The sequence below is a fragment of the Stegastes partitus genome, unplaced genomic scaffold (assembly GCF_000690725.1).
Source record: "Stegastes partitus isolate 25-593 unplaced genomic scaffold, Stegastes_partitus-1.0.2 Scaffold17, whole genome shotgun sequence".
Lineage (NCBI taxonomy): Eukaryota > Metazoa > Chordata > Actinopteri > Pomacentridae > Stegastes > Stegastes partitus.
Genome location: NW_007577748.1, coordinates 1,070,936 through 1,087,199, shown reverse-complemented (window position 1 = coordinate 1,087,199; position 16,264 = coordinate 1,070,936). Strand labels below are relative to the sequence as shown.

At 39.8% G+C, this 16,264-nt stretch overlaps 1 protein-coding gene across 8 annotated transcripts in view; it reads right to left on the bottom strand.

The window, feature by feature from the left end:
- The window catches only part of kif21a (kinesin family member 21A), a 67,866-nt gene that overhangs the window by 25,024 nt on the left and 26,578 nt on the right, over positions 1-16,264 (bottom strand). For 4 of the 8 annotated variants that reach the window (XM_008291438.1, XM_008291445.1, XM_008291479.1 and 1 more), the window contains exons 3-21: positions 14,135-14,317; positions 13,205-13,345; positions 12,637-12,768; positions 12,272-12,442; positions 11,706-11,821; positions 10,494-10,689; positions 10,135-10,324; positions 9,908-9,974; positions 8,503-8,706; positions 7,850-7,921; positions 6,612-6,699; positions 6,393-6,507; positions 5,075-5,263; positions 4,287-4,486; positions 3,790-3,897; positions 3,597-3,665; positions 3,293-3,438; positions 2,062-2,206; positions 147-341 (exon numbers count right to left, since the gene is read on the bottom strand). In XM_008291438.1, the coding sequence (XP_008289660.1) occupies positions 147-341; positions 2,062-2,206; positions 3,293-3,438; positions 3,597-3,665; positions 3,790-3,897; positions 4,287-4,486; positions 5,075-5,263; positions 6,393-6,507; positions 6,612-6,699; positions 7,850-7,921; positions 8,503-8,706; positions 9,908-9,974; positions 10,135-10,324; positions 10,494-10,689; positions 11,706-11,821; positions 12,272-12,442; positions 12,637-12,768; positions 13,205-13,345; positions 14,135-14,317 (2,727 nt within the window). The remainder of the gene's footprint in view (positions 1-146; positions 342-2,061; positions 2,207-3,292; positions 3,439-3,596; positions 3,666-3,789; positions 3,898-4,286; positions 4,487-5,074; positions 5,264-6,392; positions 6,508-6,611; positions 6,700-7,849; positions 7,922-8,502; positions 8,707-9,907; positions 9,975-10,134; positions 10,325-10,493; positions 10,690-11,705; positions 11,822-12,271; positions 12,443-12,636; positions 12,769-13,204; positions 13,346-14,134; positions 14,318-16,264) is intronic. The other 4 variants (XM_008291461.1, XM_008291470.1, XM_008291496.1 and 1 more) reach the window with 1 other exon arrangement.

The following is a 16,264-nucleotide window of genomic DNA, read 5'->3' as shown; positions in this document are numbered from 1 at the left end:
GCAGTACTGAATTTCTACACATTGTTATGTATCAAGAGAGTTGAAGCCCTGGTTCGAGGAAAATATGGAGCAGAACCCAGAGGGTTAATTTTTAACTTCATTCAACTTTAAGGCTACCAACTTTTAAAATCATTGGGCTTGCTCACTTTGGTTTCTTCCATCTGCATGATGTTGGCCTGACAGTCCGCGATACTGTCATTAATGTAGTCGATGTTGGCTGTTAACGCATCCACTTCCTCATTGAGGGGAATCACTGTCTTCTCTGCCTCTGGCTCCTCTCTGATCAGCCGGTCCCTTTTCCTTATGACCTTCTCCTTGCGCTTTGTCAGCTCCTCCCTTTGCTGTAAAGACCGACAAATAGGACAGGAACCACATTAAATATGTAAAGAATGTTGTAAATCATTTTTTTTGAAATTATATATATAATGAAACTCTGAATATATATAATGAAAGTCTGAATACATTAAATAAATCTCTCTGGGTTTCCTTAGAGATGGCGGTGCGCATGGATGCAGCGGCTCCTTCAGAAGACAGCAAGAGTTAAAGTTTTGAGTGTCTTGTCTATCCCAGACATTCATTCCGCAAAACTAACAGCTGAGAGACTTTGCTGAACATCAGGGCAATAAAAGTCGCTAAAATTGCGGCGGTCGGTTGTGATTTGGACATACTACACCAACACGGAGTCCGATCAGAGACTATGTCAGCAGTTATCCGAGAGAGAAGGAAGGGCAAGGAGGTTCAAACAGTTTATGGAGAGAGTGTGAGGAGTCCCTGACAATACTCAGTGTCCTGCTCCTGCAGCGGCTCTGGAAAAGTTCAGAGCTAGTTGCGTGTCTATCCGCTTGGAACAATGTCATCCCCTCCAGCTGTATGGCTGTCTGGGATGTTGTCATGGAGCCATGTTTCTGTTAAAGCAAACACGCAGCAGTCTCTCCACTCTCTGTGGGCTTCTGCCAGCAAACGTAGCTTGTCCAGTTTGTTGTCGAGGGAGCGGACATTGGAGAGTAGGAGTGACGGTCCTGCTGGTCTGGAGGGGTTAGCCTTTAGCCTAGCATGGATCATGGCTCTCTTTCTCCTCCTTTGTTTGCATTTGTACCGCTTGAGCTTCCTTCTCTCTCAGGTAACTGCTGGCATAGTCTCTGATTGGACAACCAACTGCCACAATTTTAGCGATGTTCATTGCCTCGATGTTCAGCAAAGTCTCTCAGCTGTAAGCTTTGCGGAATGAACGTCTGGGAGAGACAAGACACTCAAAACGTATACTTTCGCTGTCTCCTGAAGGAGCCGCAGTGTCTATGCGTGCCGCCATCTCTATGGAAACCCATAGAGATTCATTATATATAGTCAGACTTTCATTATATATATTCAGACTTTCATTCCATATATTCAGACTCATATATATAGATATATATATATAATTTCCCAAACGGCATGCCATATATATATATTCACACGCAGCTCTCCACGTTTTAACATTTTGAATAGGAATGAGGAATTTCAAACTGAATTCACCTTTTTATACCCAAATTTGAGCCACTGAGGTTCTCTGAGAAGTCAGAAATTAAGCAAGCAAAACATTCAAACACTAAAACTATTTTTTTCTGTATAGGAATGCAAGTAAGTAACTTTAATTTGACATCTTAATCAAAAAATAATAATCTGCTTTATTATTTTTTCAGTTTTTTTGGAATACAGTAAATTTTTACATTCATGGATAACAATAAATTATTTTAGCATTAAAAATATTAGTTCAGCTAAAGAGCCTCTACATACTGGTGTATTAACTATTACAGAAACACAATTAATTTAGGACAGCTGTGGCATAAACCTGACATTAGTTGGTGGTCTAATACATTTGTTGAGCACTGTATGTTGTGGGGTGTCTTAAAAGAGTTTTTACACACATACAGTTATGTTTATTACACCCTCGGAGCTACAAAATGGTTATGTGATATCAATATTGAGGAAAGCAATGGTATTAACTTCATCAGCCCCCTTCAACCCCCTGGAGATACTCCGGTAACCATGTATTTTTAACTGTGTACTGCTTTAGGACTCTACCTTGAGGAGGCGGTTCATGTCAGCTTCCATGTTAGAGATGGTCATCCTCTGCATAATGACATCAGTGATCCGCCGCTCCAAGGACTGCCATTTGTTGCGAGCAATTCTGGTGGAGTAAATACCTGCTGTACGTCTGTAGGAGGACCTGCACACACAACATCAGACATCAGGGAACAAACACAATGCAAAAAAAACATGTACAAAGAAAGATTTATTTTGGATGCGTATCAGATCTGCCAGTCAGCATTTTTCAAACTATTGGTATTTGTATTTTTTAAAAAGTGGTTAGTAAATTATTTAAGATGTGCTACTTTGGCGCTAATGTCGTCTCTCACTATCTGTGGTCACCATTCTGTGGTTTCAAGCGATGTCGTGCTCACAGCACTGTCTGAGTGGTTGCATGTCACTGAGAAAAAAAATGTTGACACTTTCTCTTTTAATAAACCATATGCAAAACATAAATTCAGTCATCCTCAAATGTGTTCATACCCTCCCATTACAGAAAAAAACAAAAAACAAACAACTGTCACTGAAATAAGTTGAAATTGACAAAAGCAATAATACATAAAAATTTAATGAAAATCATGACATTGCTTTTGAATTGTGGTTCAACAGAAATATTTTTAAAAAACAAACAAAAAACAAGCAAACAAGCATGATGGGACTCGTAAACTAATATTTTGTTGAACAACCCTTTGAGGCAATCACTGCAATCAAGTGCTTTCTGTAACTTTCAAACAGACTTCTGCACTTGTTGACAGGTGTTCTGATTTTGGCCCACTGCTCATCAGCAAAGTGCTCTGATTTGTCAGGGGGCAGTTGTGTTTGTTTTTTAAATTATTATTTTCAACCACAATTTAAAAGCAATGTCTTATTTCGCTAAATTATAATTTAGCTTTTTATTTAAAACATTTATTATTACTTTTTTGTGTTTCTAGTTATGTGAGTGACAATTTTGTGAATTTTGCCTTTTCTTCAATGGAAGGGTATGAATACATTTGTGGATGACTGTAGGCATTTTAATAAATGATTATGTTGCAGTTTGCACTATTCTAAATTTTCAGAAGAGGATCATTCTTTTCGCTACAAATGTATATAGACTTCAAAAATATCCGTTATCAGTCTTCTTGATAACTAATAATCGGTATGAGTCGCATACTAAAAAAGGAAATCAGTTGATTGATTCCCCTATTTAACAGACACCCAAACACACTTTAGTGTACATACTTACCGAGTACCATTGGGAGCAACGTTGCTGGAGGAGTACAGGCGTCCAGAAGGGGGTCGGTGTGGAGAGTCCTGCACTGGTTCTGGAAGATTGACTTTCCTGATCACCTTCCCTGAGGTGGGCCTGACCTGCCTTCTCAGAGCCGTCACCTGACATGCAAAACAGGAAAGTGAGGACACATAAACACTAAAGACATACTATTAATATGTCTGCATCTAGTGTCACAGGTATTCCTGTATATATGCTTGCAGCTTTAGTGGTTCAATCCATGCACTATGCAGAAACATGTTTTTCTGCCTCCACTCACTTCCTCAGTCTTTCTCCTCAGAATAAGCTCCTGCTGCCTCTTCTGAGCTTCCAGTAACTTCAGTTGGTGCTGAGAAAGAAACACAATTAGCATATCAGCTAAATGAATGTACTAAAACTCATGGTACAGACTGAGATATAACTGCAGCAGACTAAAGTTAAACAGGAACAGGCAGCAAGTCCCTCTCGCTAACCTCTTGCTTGCGCTGGTCTTTCTTCAGAGAAGCAATTTCTCGGTTTCTGCGGGACTCGTTCATCCTGTTCTTCTCCTGCTGCTCCTTCATCTGCTTCATGAGACGAACCTGTACCGACCAGATTAAATTGTTTTGGTTTACAACCATAAATAGCGTCAGTCTTTACTTACATGTGGAAGTTCTTATGAGATTTATGTAACTTTTCTGACATCCAACCTCTGCTTCTAAACATCTGGATTAAATCTGGCTTATTGAAACACTTTCAATATTTTCAGGGAAAGTGCAAATCAGTGTGCTAATCCGTTTGCATGTTTCCCAATTCTGCAAAAACTGCACAGTATTTTTTAAGTCAATTTAGTTTAACTGCAATAGCGGATAACCCATCCAAGTGCATGTATCTCCAAAAAATAGACCCGCCATGATAAAGAATGATTACTGCTATAAATGGAGATATGCCAATAAGATCTAGCTTTGAGTCAATAATGGCAACACCGTACCTTGGTTTTCTTCATTTCTGTCACATCCATCTGAAGCTTCTTTAGCTGTTTCTCATACTGTGACTGGTTCTTCAGCAGGCGGGCGTGCTCTTTCTGAGCCGATTGGAGTTTCTGAAGCTCCTTGTTCATGACGCTGAGTTTCTTCTCATATTCAGCCTTGATTTTGCGAGCCTTGTCCTCTGTACCACTTTCTACTGAAGCTGAAAATAATCAGAAATCAAGAAAGACTGATCTACAAAAAGAAAGCACAATAATGTAAAACTTTCTAAAGGTACATAACATAATCACATTTATTTGGAAGAGTTTCTGCACGTAGCAGCCTCTTTGCAGATACAAGCATTTTTCTCTGATGGTTTATCTCTGTTTTTTTAATTAGACAAGCTGCAAACTATCTGTCTCAGACAAACCTTTGATCCATCAGGGCTGCTAAACTTAAATAAAACAGTCAGTGTCTGCTGGCAGATATTCTTAGCCCAGTTTAAAGGGTTGTCTGAAGCACACAAAGAATTATAGTGTTTTTTCATCACTAAAGAAAAAAGTCTGAGATCAAACATGTAGAGTAAGATATAAATACAAGCAGGACAAGCAACTTTTATACAAATATATTTTTTCTTTTGAGACTGTAACAAACTGAAACAAAGAGCAAAGCCCACATGTTCCCTCTGGGTGAAGTTTTTATCGAAGCAGAGCACATACAAATAAATTATGTACAGTCTAAGTACAGACAGTGCTCTTCCTACTGACTGACACATGAGGAATCCGACCGCCCTCTGGAATCTTTGTCTTACTCATGTTGTGGAGGACACGGTCCCTCTCCAACTGGGTGTCCCTGATCTTGCACTGTAGCATCATCAGCTTCTGTTCGTACTGCTGTTTGAGTGTGTGCAGACGCCGCTGGCTGTTCTCCAGCTCGTCAATAAGCTTCTGCTTGATGGCGATCTCACAGGTGATGTTGGCCAGATCTGCCTGGTAGTTCTCTGTCAGGCACAAGTGATCAGATTTAGCACTTACGTCCACAGCGATATTACTGTCAGAAATCATATTAGTTTTCGTTTCTGGTGTTAGATGAAGCTTTTAAGGTACAAAGTCCTGTCCACAGTCCTCCTGTTTTCAATTTGGTTTAAATAACCAAAACTGACTACTGCCCTTTCAACATAAACTGCTGGTTGTTTTTCCCAAATGAAATTCGAAATACACTGTATGACATGCTGCTGACAATTCTGAGGTCCAGTATGTAGGAAGGATTGCTCCTTTGCTGTTTTTACTTATTTTCCCATATTAAATACCTACACTCAATGTGGTCCAGAATGAGGGCTGAATAATCATTTGATTTAATTCAAAACCAGCAAATCACAAAGGCTAAAATGTAGGATTAAGAAAGTGTGGCTCAAACACTGACACAAATGCTGTAATGCTATTTTGTCTAACTTGAGCCGATTAAAACATTTAGGGGATATTTATCTAACTGGCATAAGCCCAGTATCATTATTTAGTAGCCACAACTTGTACATTTTGCAACACATCTGACCCACAGGTAAATGTTGTGGTGATGGCCTCACAAATTCCCGCTATCCTCCTTGACAAATCTAGTGTGGTAATGCTTCATCACATCTATTACACAACTAATATTAAACTAAAGCTTGACTTTAAAAAATATATTGCAAATTAAATCCACTATCAGTCAGCAACTAATTAGATGTAATTACATGTTTTCCTCATATCGTTTAAAGCCCTATTCAGAACCAGTTACCAGATGCTGGAAAAACTAAATATGCTTAGTGAATATACCTTGTATAGGACGTTAAAACAGGTGGCCATGTCCTGATGGTTGTAGTGTCTAAACAGCATATAAATGAGATATTCATGTCTGACCTTTAAGGCCTTTTTCCACACGACATGCTTTAGAAATTTTGTGCATCACAGCTCTAAATGCAGTTAAGAATGTAAATAAAACAGACAATGACTGAACAGCGCCACCATGTGGAGAGTGTGCTGCCTGATAAACACCATTTTTTTGGTTGTTGTGATTTCGAAACTTTCAACAGTTTTATAAAGTGCACTGCATTGATGAAAGAGAGAGCAGAAGAAAGAATCTTTGCCTGACACCTTTTTCATCTGACTCAGAGTCAGAGTCATCAGAGCTCTCCTCCACATCCATCTCCTCTTCCTCCTCTTCCTCCTCCTCTTCTCCTTCCTCGTGGTCACTGCCCTCCTGGACCTCCTACATCATAACAAACATATAGTGTTGTATCTGGAGGCACAGTCCAGTGTACTCTCAGGACAGACTACAAAAGTAATGATGAAACAAGAGGTTTAACATCATACCATTTCTGTGTCCTCACTGACCCTCTCAGTCATTTCTTTCTCAGTGCCCTTTTCTTGATCGTTGTCAGGAACTTCTTCTTTACTGGCACTGAAAGATTCAGAGATGGTTATGACTCAAAGCTGTTATCTAGCAGTCATCACTATGCAATGTAAAAGGAAAACATGAAAGTTTTCTGCAGTAAGAGGACTGCAGGTGTAACTTCACAGGTATTGAACACTCATGTGAACAAAGCAAACCTTTGCAGGTAATAAAGACATTGCTTCATTTTCACTAGGCATAGTGGTACATGACATATCTATGAATAACACTATTGTCACCAGGGGGGTTACACTGCCTTTTTGGCAAATAAGCTTTTTAAATTGGTCTCACTGTGATGCAGCAATACACATGACAGCTGTCTAGGACTGGATTACATGATACATTTGCGGACAACAATGCTTTTTCATGATATGGAACTAAAACCATATACAGTGAGTCCTAATCAAGAACACAAGTTGATACTTGTTTATTTTCATTAGCTTGTTTGTGGAAAAGACAGTGTACTTTTTTTTTAACAAAAGGAGGGAGGCATCTCATCAGAGTCTCAACAAAACCAGCAAAAAGTAAAGAAGCATGGAAGGAAAATGCAGCACAATAAAATAAATATGTGAACTGAATTAGTGAAGTAGATCTGTTGGATAAATATTTTTATCCAATCACTGAGGGTTAGCAATGTTTAAGTCGTGTTACATACGAAATCACCTGGAAAAGCTGACGAAAAAGGAAAAGAAAGATTAACACACAGAAAAGAAAAGGGGTATTTGTCATCAAGTGTTACATTGAACACATTTTGCATGAGGACTGATGTGCTCAACAGTTAACACATTCAGAGTGTTAAGCCTCGACCATGTTGCTGAACATCTCTCATAACAAATACTTGCTGGCTTGGTTCCACATTGTCTTGAATACTCGTTATAAAGTCGGTAGCAAGCATAAAAAAGATGGCGTAGAAAGCAGGGGTGTAGCATGAAGGATAAATGTCTGAGCCAAATGTTTTACATACAAATATCTAAAAAGCAATTAAAGTTTATTAACTGGTAAAAACTGTGTTTTGGGGTAGTGAAGTGCTTCTAAGCAGTGTGTTTCACTCCAGGTGGGGAAATATCTGCCCAAAAACAAACAAAAAGTGAAATAAACTGCTGAATTAGGAGACGCAAAGAATGGGAATGGCAACAGGAGGGTGGAAGCTCTGACAAACCTGGCATCCTCAACCTCTTCCACCACCTCCTCCCTTTCCTCCCTCTCTCTTTCCTCCAACAGCTGCTGGAGTCTTCAGGGAGGGGTGAAGGGTCAAACGAGAGAAGGAAAAGGTAAACGAAGGAAGGAAGAATGGAGGGAAGAATGGTCAGAGGAAGCTCTGCACTGAAAACCCCACCCTTTATCCCCCAAAGAGACCCTCAGCACAACTCTGACCTTTTTCAACCTGCACCAACCTTTTTCAGCACTAGAATACAGATACAATACTAATAATACTACTACATTAATTTAAATTGATATTACTGATTGTTTTATGTCTATAAATGTCGTCAGCTGCATATAAATTATTCAAGCATCTTACAGCTGCATGATTTTTCAGGTAATAAATTAGGACTTTAAGGCCAGCGGCCTTTAAATATGTATGCCCCGATGTACAATATCCTGAACTGCTGCTATAATCCTTCAAACTGGCTTCTGGGTAAAGCAGTAATTTGCTTTTGAAATTATTTTTTAGGATAAATTCTAAATAAGGCTCATTCCATTTGAAATCTATCCAGATGCATGGACAGCTGTAGCAACACATTCAACACAACCAATTTTAGAAAAGCTCTGTCAAGGACAAAGGATTCGGCCTATCTACAATACCGTCATTACCTTTTCTTCTTCTTTTTTTCTCGTTTCTTCAGTTTCTCCAGGTCTTTCTTTGCAAGTTCGATGATGTCAGAAGTCTCCTTCTCGGGGGCCAGCAGTGTGGAGGAGAAGGAGCCAGACCCTCCGTAGAAAGACTGACGGTTGGAAGTACGAGACAAAGTCTTCCTTAAAGTCTCATTCACAGCCTCGCTCTCCAGGAGTTTGGCCCTGAGGACAGCATCCAGGGACAAAGATCAGACAATTCTGAAGATCTGATACAACGTAGGTGTTAAAAACCCCAAATAAAGCTATCTGCAACATATAACATAGAATTACTTAGGGTGGCCTCCAACCAAAGAATTTCCTAGTTGCCTAGGAAACATTTAATAATTTATTTATTTATTTTTTTTAATGATTTTATTTAGGGGGCATCAGACAATAATTTGAGTTCCAGGCTGACAGAGATGTCATAAGTAGACAAACATTCTTAACATCACAGAGAAATACAAATTCACAGTCAATATTGAGCCTTTAAGATATAAACATGACAAGTGTACGCATTAAATGAGCTGCAGCAACTCCACCAAATACGGTAAGCCAGTGATTCCTACTGTATAATGTCCATCAGGTCCGCAAAGCACTGTCAGTGAGCACCTTGCCCTGGTTAAGTTAGCATAGAAACTACAGGATGCTAATTTAATGCTTTGATCTGTGTATCCCTGGCTAATGCCACTCCCCCATTAAACACAGCACTTGGCGGCTGCATCACTGGTCCTGTGAATTTTTAATAAAATTCATAAAGTTTTTAATCATCCTGGTGTGACTCTTTAACTACACTTTCCGTGTGCTGCCATTTTGAGTGCACATGAGCGTGGATGCTGTGACACCACACCAGTGAGCTCCACCCGGGCTGGTCCCAGCTGCTGGGCCTGTCAACATTTCTAGTGGGAATCCTGAGTTTCTGAGCATCCTGAGCATGTGACCTTCACCCTCAGAAGTGATCCACACTTTGGATTTGCTGCCCAACTTGTAATCACTGTCCAATAACTGCAGAATACAGCTGTGACCGTCTGTCCGTGTCTGACCATTTTACTTCTTGTTGAGTTTTTTTCCTTGCAATCAAACAACAAAGGTAAAACATTTATTGTTACTCCCCTCATTGACTCATATTTAGCTGGCTATTTGAGGCCAGCCATCTGAACAGAATCTGAACAGAAAGATATCTCTAATTTGGATAAACTAATATTTTAAACAAAATGTTTTGTTTTAAGTCAACATGCATTTTTGGACAATTTTTTTTTTTTAAATTTAGGAAGTCTTGATCAGTCAGTGAACTGTGTACTCTAGCCTACCCAGGTACAGAGATCAGCCCATGGACAAACAAGGAAATCAATCACAGATGACATGCTCTACATTCAAAGATATTTACCGAAGGTCTTCGATCTCTTTGATGTAACCCTGAATCATGTTTCCAATTTCCTCTGTGCCTCCTTCACCTGTCAGGGAAACATGGCAGACTTTAGTTGACAAAGTAAAGAAACAAAGCAAAAGCCACCATCATGTAATAATTACAACTTAAGCTGCAATGACACAAATAATAATCCTGTGGAAAAACTCTATCTGAAATAATTTCAGAGTTTGACCGTGTCCTCCTACCTGCCCTGGCCAGAGCCTGGTTGGCCTGGTCACTAAGCAGCTGAGTGAGCCGTGCCCGCTGGGCATCGATGGTCTCCTGCATGGCCTTCACTCTCACCCTCAGGTTGCTGTTTTCTGTCTGCAGCATGGAATTCTCGTGAAACATGTCGCTAAAGCTCTCCACACCATCCTCACCCATCATGCGCTTGCCCTGCAGAGGGGAGGAGACAATACAGAAGACAGCTTGATATTTTCTAAAGGCCACTGTTTATCCTTCAAAATGTTTTGAAAACTTCCTCTGACATAAGTTAATTTTCTCAGTTTCATTTTTTTTTTTACAGTTGCTGTCCCTGCCCTTTGATCTCCTCTCTTCTCCTCACCGTCTTGTACTCCATGAGCTCCATCTGCAGTCGAGCTATCTCCGTCCTCAGAGCACTGATCTGCTGGCTGGCTTTGTCCTGATTAACCATCACCTTGTTCTTGATGTTACGGGCCCGGTTGGCGTACTTTAATGTGTTCAGTGTTTCCATGAAATCTCGATCAGATGGACTGATGCATGCGATCATCACTGTTTGGCTGAAACAAGAAGACAGACAGAGGCTATTACTTAGTGTTTGATGCAGCTACACAACCCTACATCGTTCATGACAGAGTTTTCTTAAATGCATTTGCACCCATTTGATAGGTTTGATGCACTGCACAATGGTTGAAAAATACAACTTACATTCAAACCACGCAAAAAAACAAAAACAATAGAGACAATGTAAATTGTAAAGTGTTGGCAGCATGCTGTCTGATTATTTACCCTTTGGACCAAAAGACTCGCTGGTGGTTTTTAAATTACACCATTTTTCAGAGCCAGAAACAAAATCAGAAAGAATTGTCAGATTTTTTACTTTCTAGTGGTCCCTGTATTTATAAAGTATTACTTTTGGTTTTAGCTGGAAAAAATTACCATAAATTAAAATTTTGCTATTTCATCAAAATCACTAAATTTTACAAGTCTCATTCAAAATTCTTTATACCAGCATTGGTAACAACAAGGAAAAGAAAAATGTTGTATATGTTGATTTTTGAAAAAATAATCAACAAAAAAAGACATTCAGCTATTTGTTTTTATAATTTATGGCATTATAACTTTGTTACACTGCCCAAAAACATTCATAAGTTCTCTCTACTTGTAGCCAATTCTGCTGTGAAGCCCACAATGAAAAAAACTGTGACAGGAGCAACAATGACCAGAAACTGCTTGGAGTTCATATTTGACCAAAAGAAATCTTGTGTGTAATGTTAATGTAATGATATAGTATATTTCCCTTTCCATTTTACACATTCTTGCCCAAGAATTTCTCTCAGAAGACTAATGGTAAACTACACAAGCTTGAAAGATTCTGGGATTTTCTGTTATTTATTTATTAACCCCATGACAAATGGCTAGGCTTATTTAAGATTTTAAATTTCTAGGAAAACAGAATCTTGTAATGTTGGTTTGCTGATATCAAGTTGACATCATCGACTTGTCAGTTTGCAACATGTCAAAACAATACTACAGCCTTCACCTGAGGAAAAAGTTGAAAAAGCTGTCCACCAACCTGTTTCCTCCTAAAGAGTCCTGTAGAAGTCGAGTGAGTTTGGAGTCTCTGTAAGGCACATGTGAGGCCCGCTTGCTCCGGTCTCCCAAAGCACTGATTACATTCCCCAGAGCGAGCTGTGCAATAGAGAGGGGTGCCAAAAGAAAAATATCATTAAAAGTGATTAAACAACTTCCTGGCAATCCATTTGTTAAGTTCCATGCTAAGTCCTTGCCTTTGTCCCTAAATAAATAATTTATGTTGATTTTTTTATCTGCCAAACACATATTTTGAAATGTGCTTCAGAAAGCTAAGTAAATAGAGTCAGTAATGCCAAATCAAACTGTTGCTAGGTAAAACAGTAGAGATTATGTTAGAATATTTCTATGCAGTTTTAATGATAACATATGAATATACCATTTCAGTATTTTGTTCTGTTTTTGAGTTGGTGACCCAGTACCCTTTGAATGCACACGTTTATGAAATTCAGCCACTAGATGGCAGTCTGTATCTAGAATGTCAAAGCTTCTCTGTATCTTAAGAGTTACAAATCCTGCCAGTGTGAGGCAGAAAAAGGGGAAGCTCACCAGTCCACAGTTAATGGAGATGCCCTCTTTGGCTCGATCGCCTGTCGCTCCGGTCCTCTTCAGCCTCTCAGAACCAGCCAGGTCCACAAAATGAAACTTGGCTGTCAGCGTCTCGTACTCGTCCATCTCAGAGTTACCGTTGGAAACTCTGTTATCAGTTTCGTCTTCTTGCTAAGTGATAAGGACACATCAAATCACTGTGAGCGAGATAGAAGCACTATGATGATTTTCTATTTTAAGCTAAATGTACACATATTGCTTTTTAGCATTTTACTGTTGTAACAATGATGTTGTTGCCAGGAACTCTCCAAGAGAATTCATAGCAGATCTGTTTTTTACTTTTACATGTGTTTGACTACACTAACATTGTCAGAGGCACAGACGCGGACTTGGCACAGGTGGATAGTGAAAATGGCGTGTGATCGAGAGCTCTGGACGTTCATCTGAGTGCTGGCTGTGGTGCGAGACAGAGCCCCCAACTTCAGGCACTGCATCATCTAAAGAGACAGCAGACAAAGTGTTGCTAATATCAACAAACTGGCTGAACTTACTTTCATATAGCTGGTAAATAAAACAACATCAAATACTCTTTTACTACCAACTCTACTCTTTTGCATTTTAAAAGTAAACATCAGCACAGTAATGAATAATATATAAATAATGAATAAATAAAGCTTTATGTCTTTAACACTCGTGGTGGTAAACAGGTTCACATTCACAAAAGTAGTAAGTACATTTGCTATAAGCACATAGATGTCAGATTCTCAATTAGTCAGAATATATTTAGAAATTTCAATATATTTTTTAGAGAAAGACGTGTGCTGCTCAGAGATTAATACTTTTAATGAATAAACAGTTTAATTTAGCATCATAGGTCATTATGCTCCCTGTCTATATTGATGACTGATACAAATATATATTTCTCTCTTTTACCTCAGCCTCGGAGGAAACTGTCCGTGTGGTCACTCCCACTGTGTAGATTCCTCCGGTGGCATCTTCATGGATCTTAATGTGAGATTTCTGCTTCATGTCTCGTGTAGAGTCAAACAGGTCCAGAACTTCCTCATTATAAAGCTACAGGGAAACAAACAAAAGAAAAAAAATCATTTCTAACAGGTAAAAACACAATTTTACAAGACTAAGACTAACAACACTAGCTCATTTTGACTGAATAGGGTTGGTGCCATTTGGCAAAGGCAATTGGAAAATGTGGAAAAGGAAAATAGATATATGCAGAAAAGCATGCAAAATAAACGATGGCATCTATCCATCTATCCATTCATTCATCCATCCATCCATCCATCCATCCATCAGTCATCTGGGGGTTTCTCTATGATAGATAAAGACCTAGTTAAATAAAGAATCTATAAAACCTACAGTGACATATCACTTTCACTGTGCATTTTATTTACCATCTGTAACAGTAATTGTTGGAGACTTATGTCTAGTTTCATCTGCCTTTTCACTTCCAGGCCTTCTCCAGGAATTTAAGCACTGTCACAGTGTGATGGACCAGCACAACTGTCAACTCGCATCATTCCCATTAACTCTTCCTGTCCAGACGAACACCCTCTACCACAACCACCGCCTCCCCACTTCCCCAACACCTCGTAATCCCACAATGACAGCTGCTGTAGTTCAATTGTCAGGGTGGATATTTTCCAGTGCTGGAACGCTGGTGTCACAGCTTGTTAAACGACCAGTGTCAACGATACAAGCCTGACCCATGACATCTCTGTAAAGCCTAGCCTTTCGAAAGCTACACAGACATTTTTTTTCTTTGCTTGTTGTATTTTGTCATTTTAGCATGAAAAAGGCAGATAAAATAACCATGAATTATAATGCAATGAGGTGGGTGTGTACCTCAAGGAACTGGGCGTTGATCTTAAACTCAGGTACTGGGCGTCCCTGCTCTTGGGCAGCCTGTCGGCGTTCCTCGATGCCCTTGAAGAGGTGGTGGACGGCGCGGGGAATGATACCCAGCTCCTCGTCTACTATGTTGACGTCAAAACCAGTTCCCATGGTGTACGTCTTCCCTGAACCTGTCTGCATGGGGAGGAAAAACTGTCATACAAAAGCACAAATTCTGTACCAAAACTCGAAACCTGAAAATTCTGGGTAAAAACACTTTTTCCATGAAAGCCCAAGACATATGGGCTGGCCTCTCTATGATCACAACAGCATCTGCACTGAGAAGCTAAAACTTCCCGACCTGAATAATTAGGTTATGATGGTGGTATTTTATTACAGCATATCCAATTTTAATCTTGTAAAACTTGCATCTGTGATCATCATTTTCATTTTTGCGTCTGCACTGTTAGGTACTTTGTGTATCAGAATTTGAATAGTGCTACATAAATGAAGAATTATTGTATTGTAATTATAATATTTTGTGATAAAAAAAACTGTCACTAGAATTTTTTTTTTAAGTTTTTTTTTTTTTTTGGCCTTTGTGCCTTTATTTGATGGTGCAGTAAAAGAGAGACAGGAAAGTAGGGGAGAAGAATGGGGGGAGGACATGTGGGAAAGGGCCATGAGTAGGATTCAAACTCACGACCTCCATATCGGGACTGTAGTCCTGTACATGGGATGCCAGCTCAACCAGGTGAGCTATAGCGGCGCCCATCACTAGCATCTTTTGTTTGTTTCACTGTACATTGGGTATGGAAAGTATTCAGACCCCTTTAAATTTTTCACTCTTTGTTTCATGACAGCCATTTGCTAAAATCAAAAAAGTTCATTTTATTTCTCATTAATGTACACTTAGCACCCCATCTTGACAGAAAAAAACTGACATTTTTGCAAATGTATTAAAAAAGAAAAACTGAAATATCACATGGTCATAAGTATTCAGACCCTTTGCTCAGTATTGAGTAGAAGCACCCTTTTGAGCTTGTACAGCCATGAGTCCTCTTGGGAATGATGCAACAAGTTTTTCACACCTGGATTTGGGGATCCTCTGCCATTCTTCCTTGCAGATCCTCTCCAGTTCTGTCAAGCTGGATGGTGAACGTTGGTGGACAGCCATTTTCAGGTCTCTCCAGAGATGCTCAATTGGGTTTAGGTCAGGGCCCTGGCTGGGCCAGTCAAGAATGGTCACAGAGTTGTTCTGAAGCCACTCCTTTGTTATTTTACCTGTGTGCTTAGGGTCATTGTCTTGTTGGAAGGTGAACTTTTGGCCCAGTCTGAGGTCCTGAGCACTCTGGAAGAGATTATCTTCCAGGATATCTCTGTACTTGGCCGCATTCATCTTTCCTTCAATTGCAACCAGCTGTCCTGTCCCTGCAGCTGAAAAACACCCCCATACATGATGCTGCCACCACCATGTTTCACTGTTGGGATTGTATTGGACAGGTGATGAGCAGTGCCTGGTTCTCTCCACACATATCGCTTAGAATTAACGCCAAAAAGTTCAATCTTGGTCTCAGCAGACCAGAGAATCTTATTTCTCATAGTCTGAGAGTCCTTCATATGTTTTTTGGCAAACTCTATGCGGGCTTTTGTATGTCTTGCACTGAGGAGAGGCTTCCGTCAGGCCACTCTGCCATAAAGCCCCGACTGGTGGAGGGATGCAGTGATAGCTCACTTTGTGGAACTTTCTCCCATCTCACTACTGCATCTCTGGAGCTCAGCCACAGTGATCTTTGGGTTCTTCTTTACCTCTCTCACCAAGGCTCTTCTCTCACAATTGCTGAGTTTGGCTGGACGGCCAGGTCTAGGAAGAGCTCCGGTCATCCCAAACTTCTTCCATTTAAGGATTATGGAGGCCACTGTGCTCTTAGGAACCTTGAGTGCTGCAGAAATTCTTTTGAAACCTTGGCCAGATCTGTGCCTTGCCACAATTCTGTCTCTGAGCTCCTTGGGCAGTTCCTTCAACCTCATGATTCTCATTTGCTCTGACATGCACTGTGAGCTGTAAGGTCTTATATAGACAGGTGTGTGCCTTTCTGAATCAAGTTCAATTAGTTTAATTAAACACAGCTAGATTCCAAT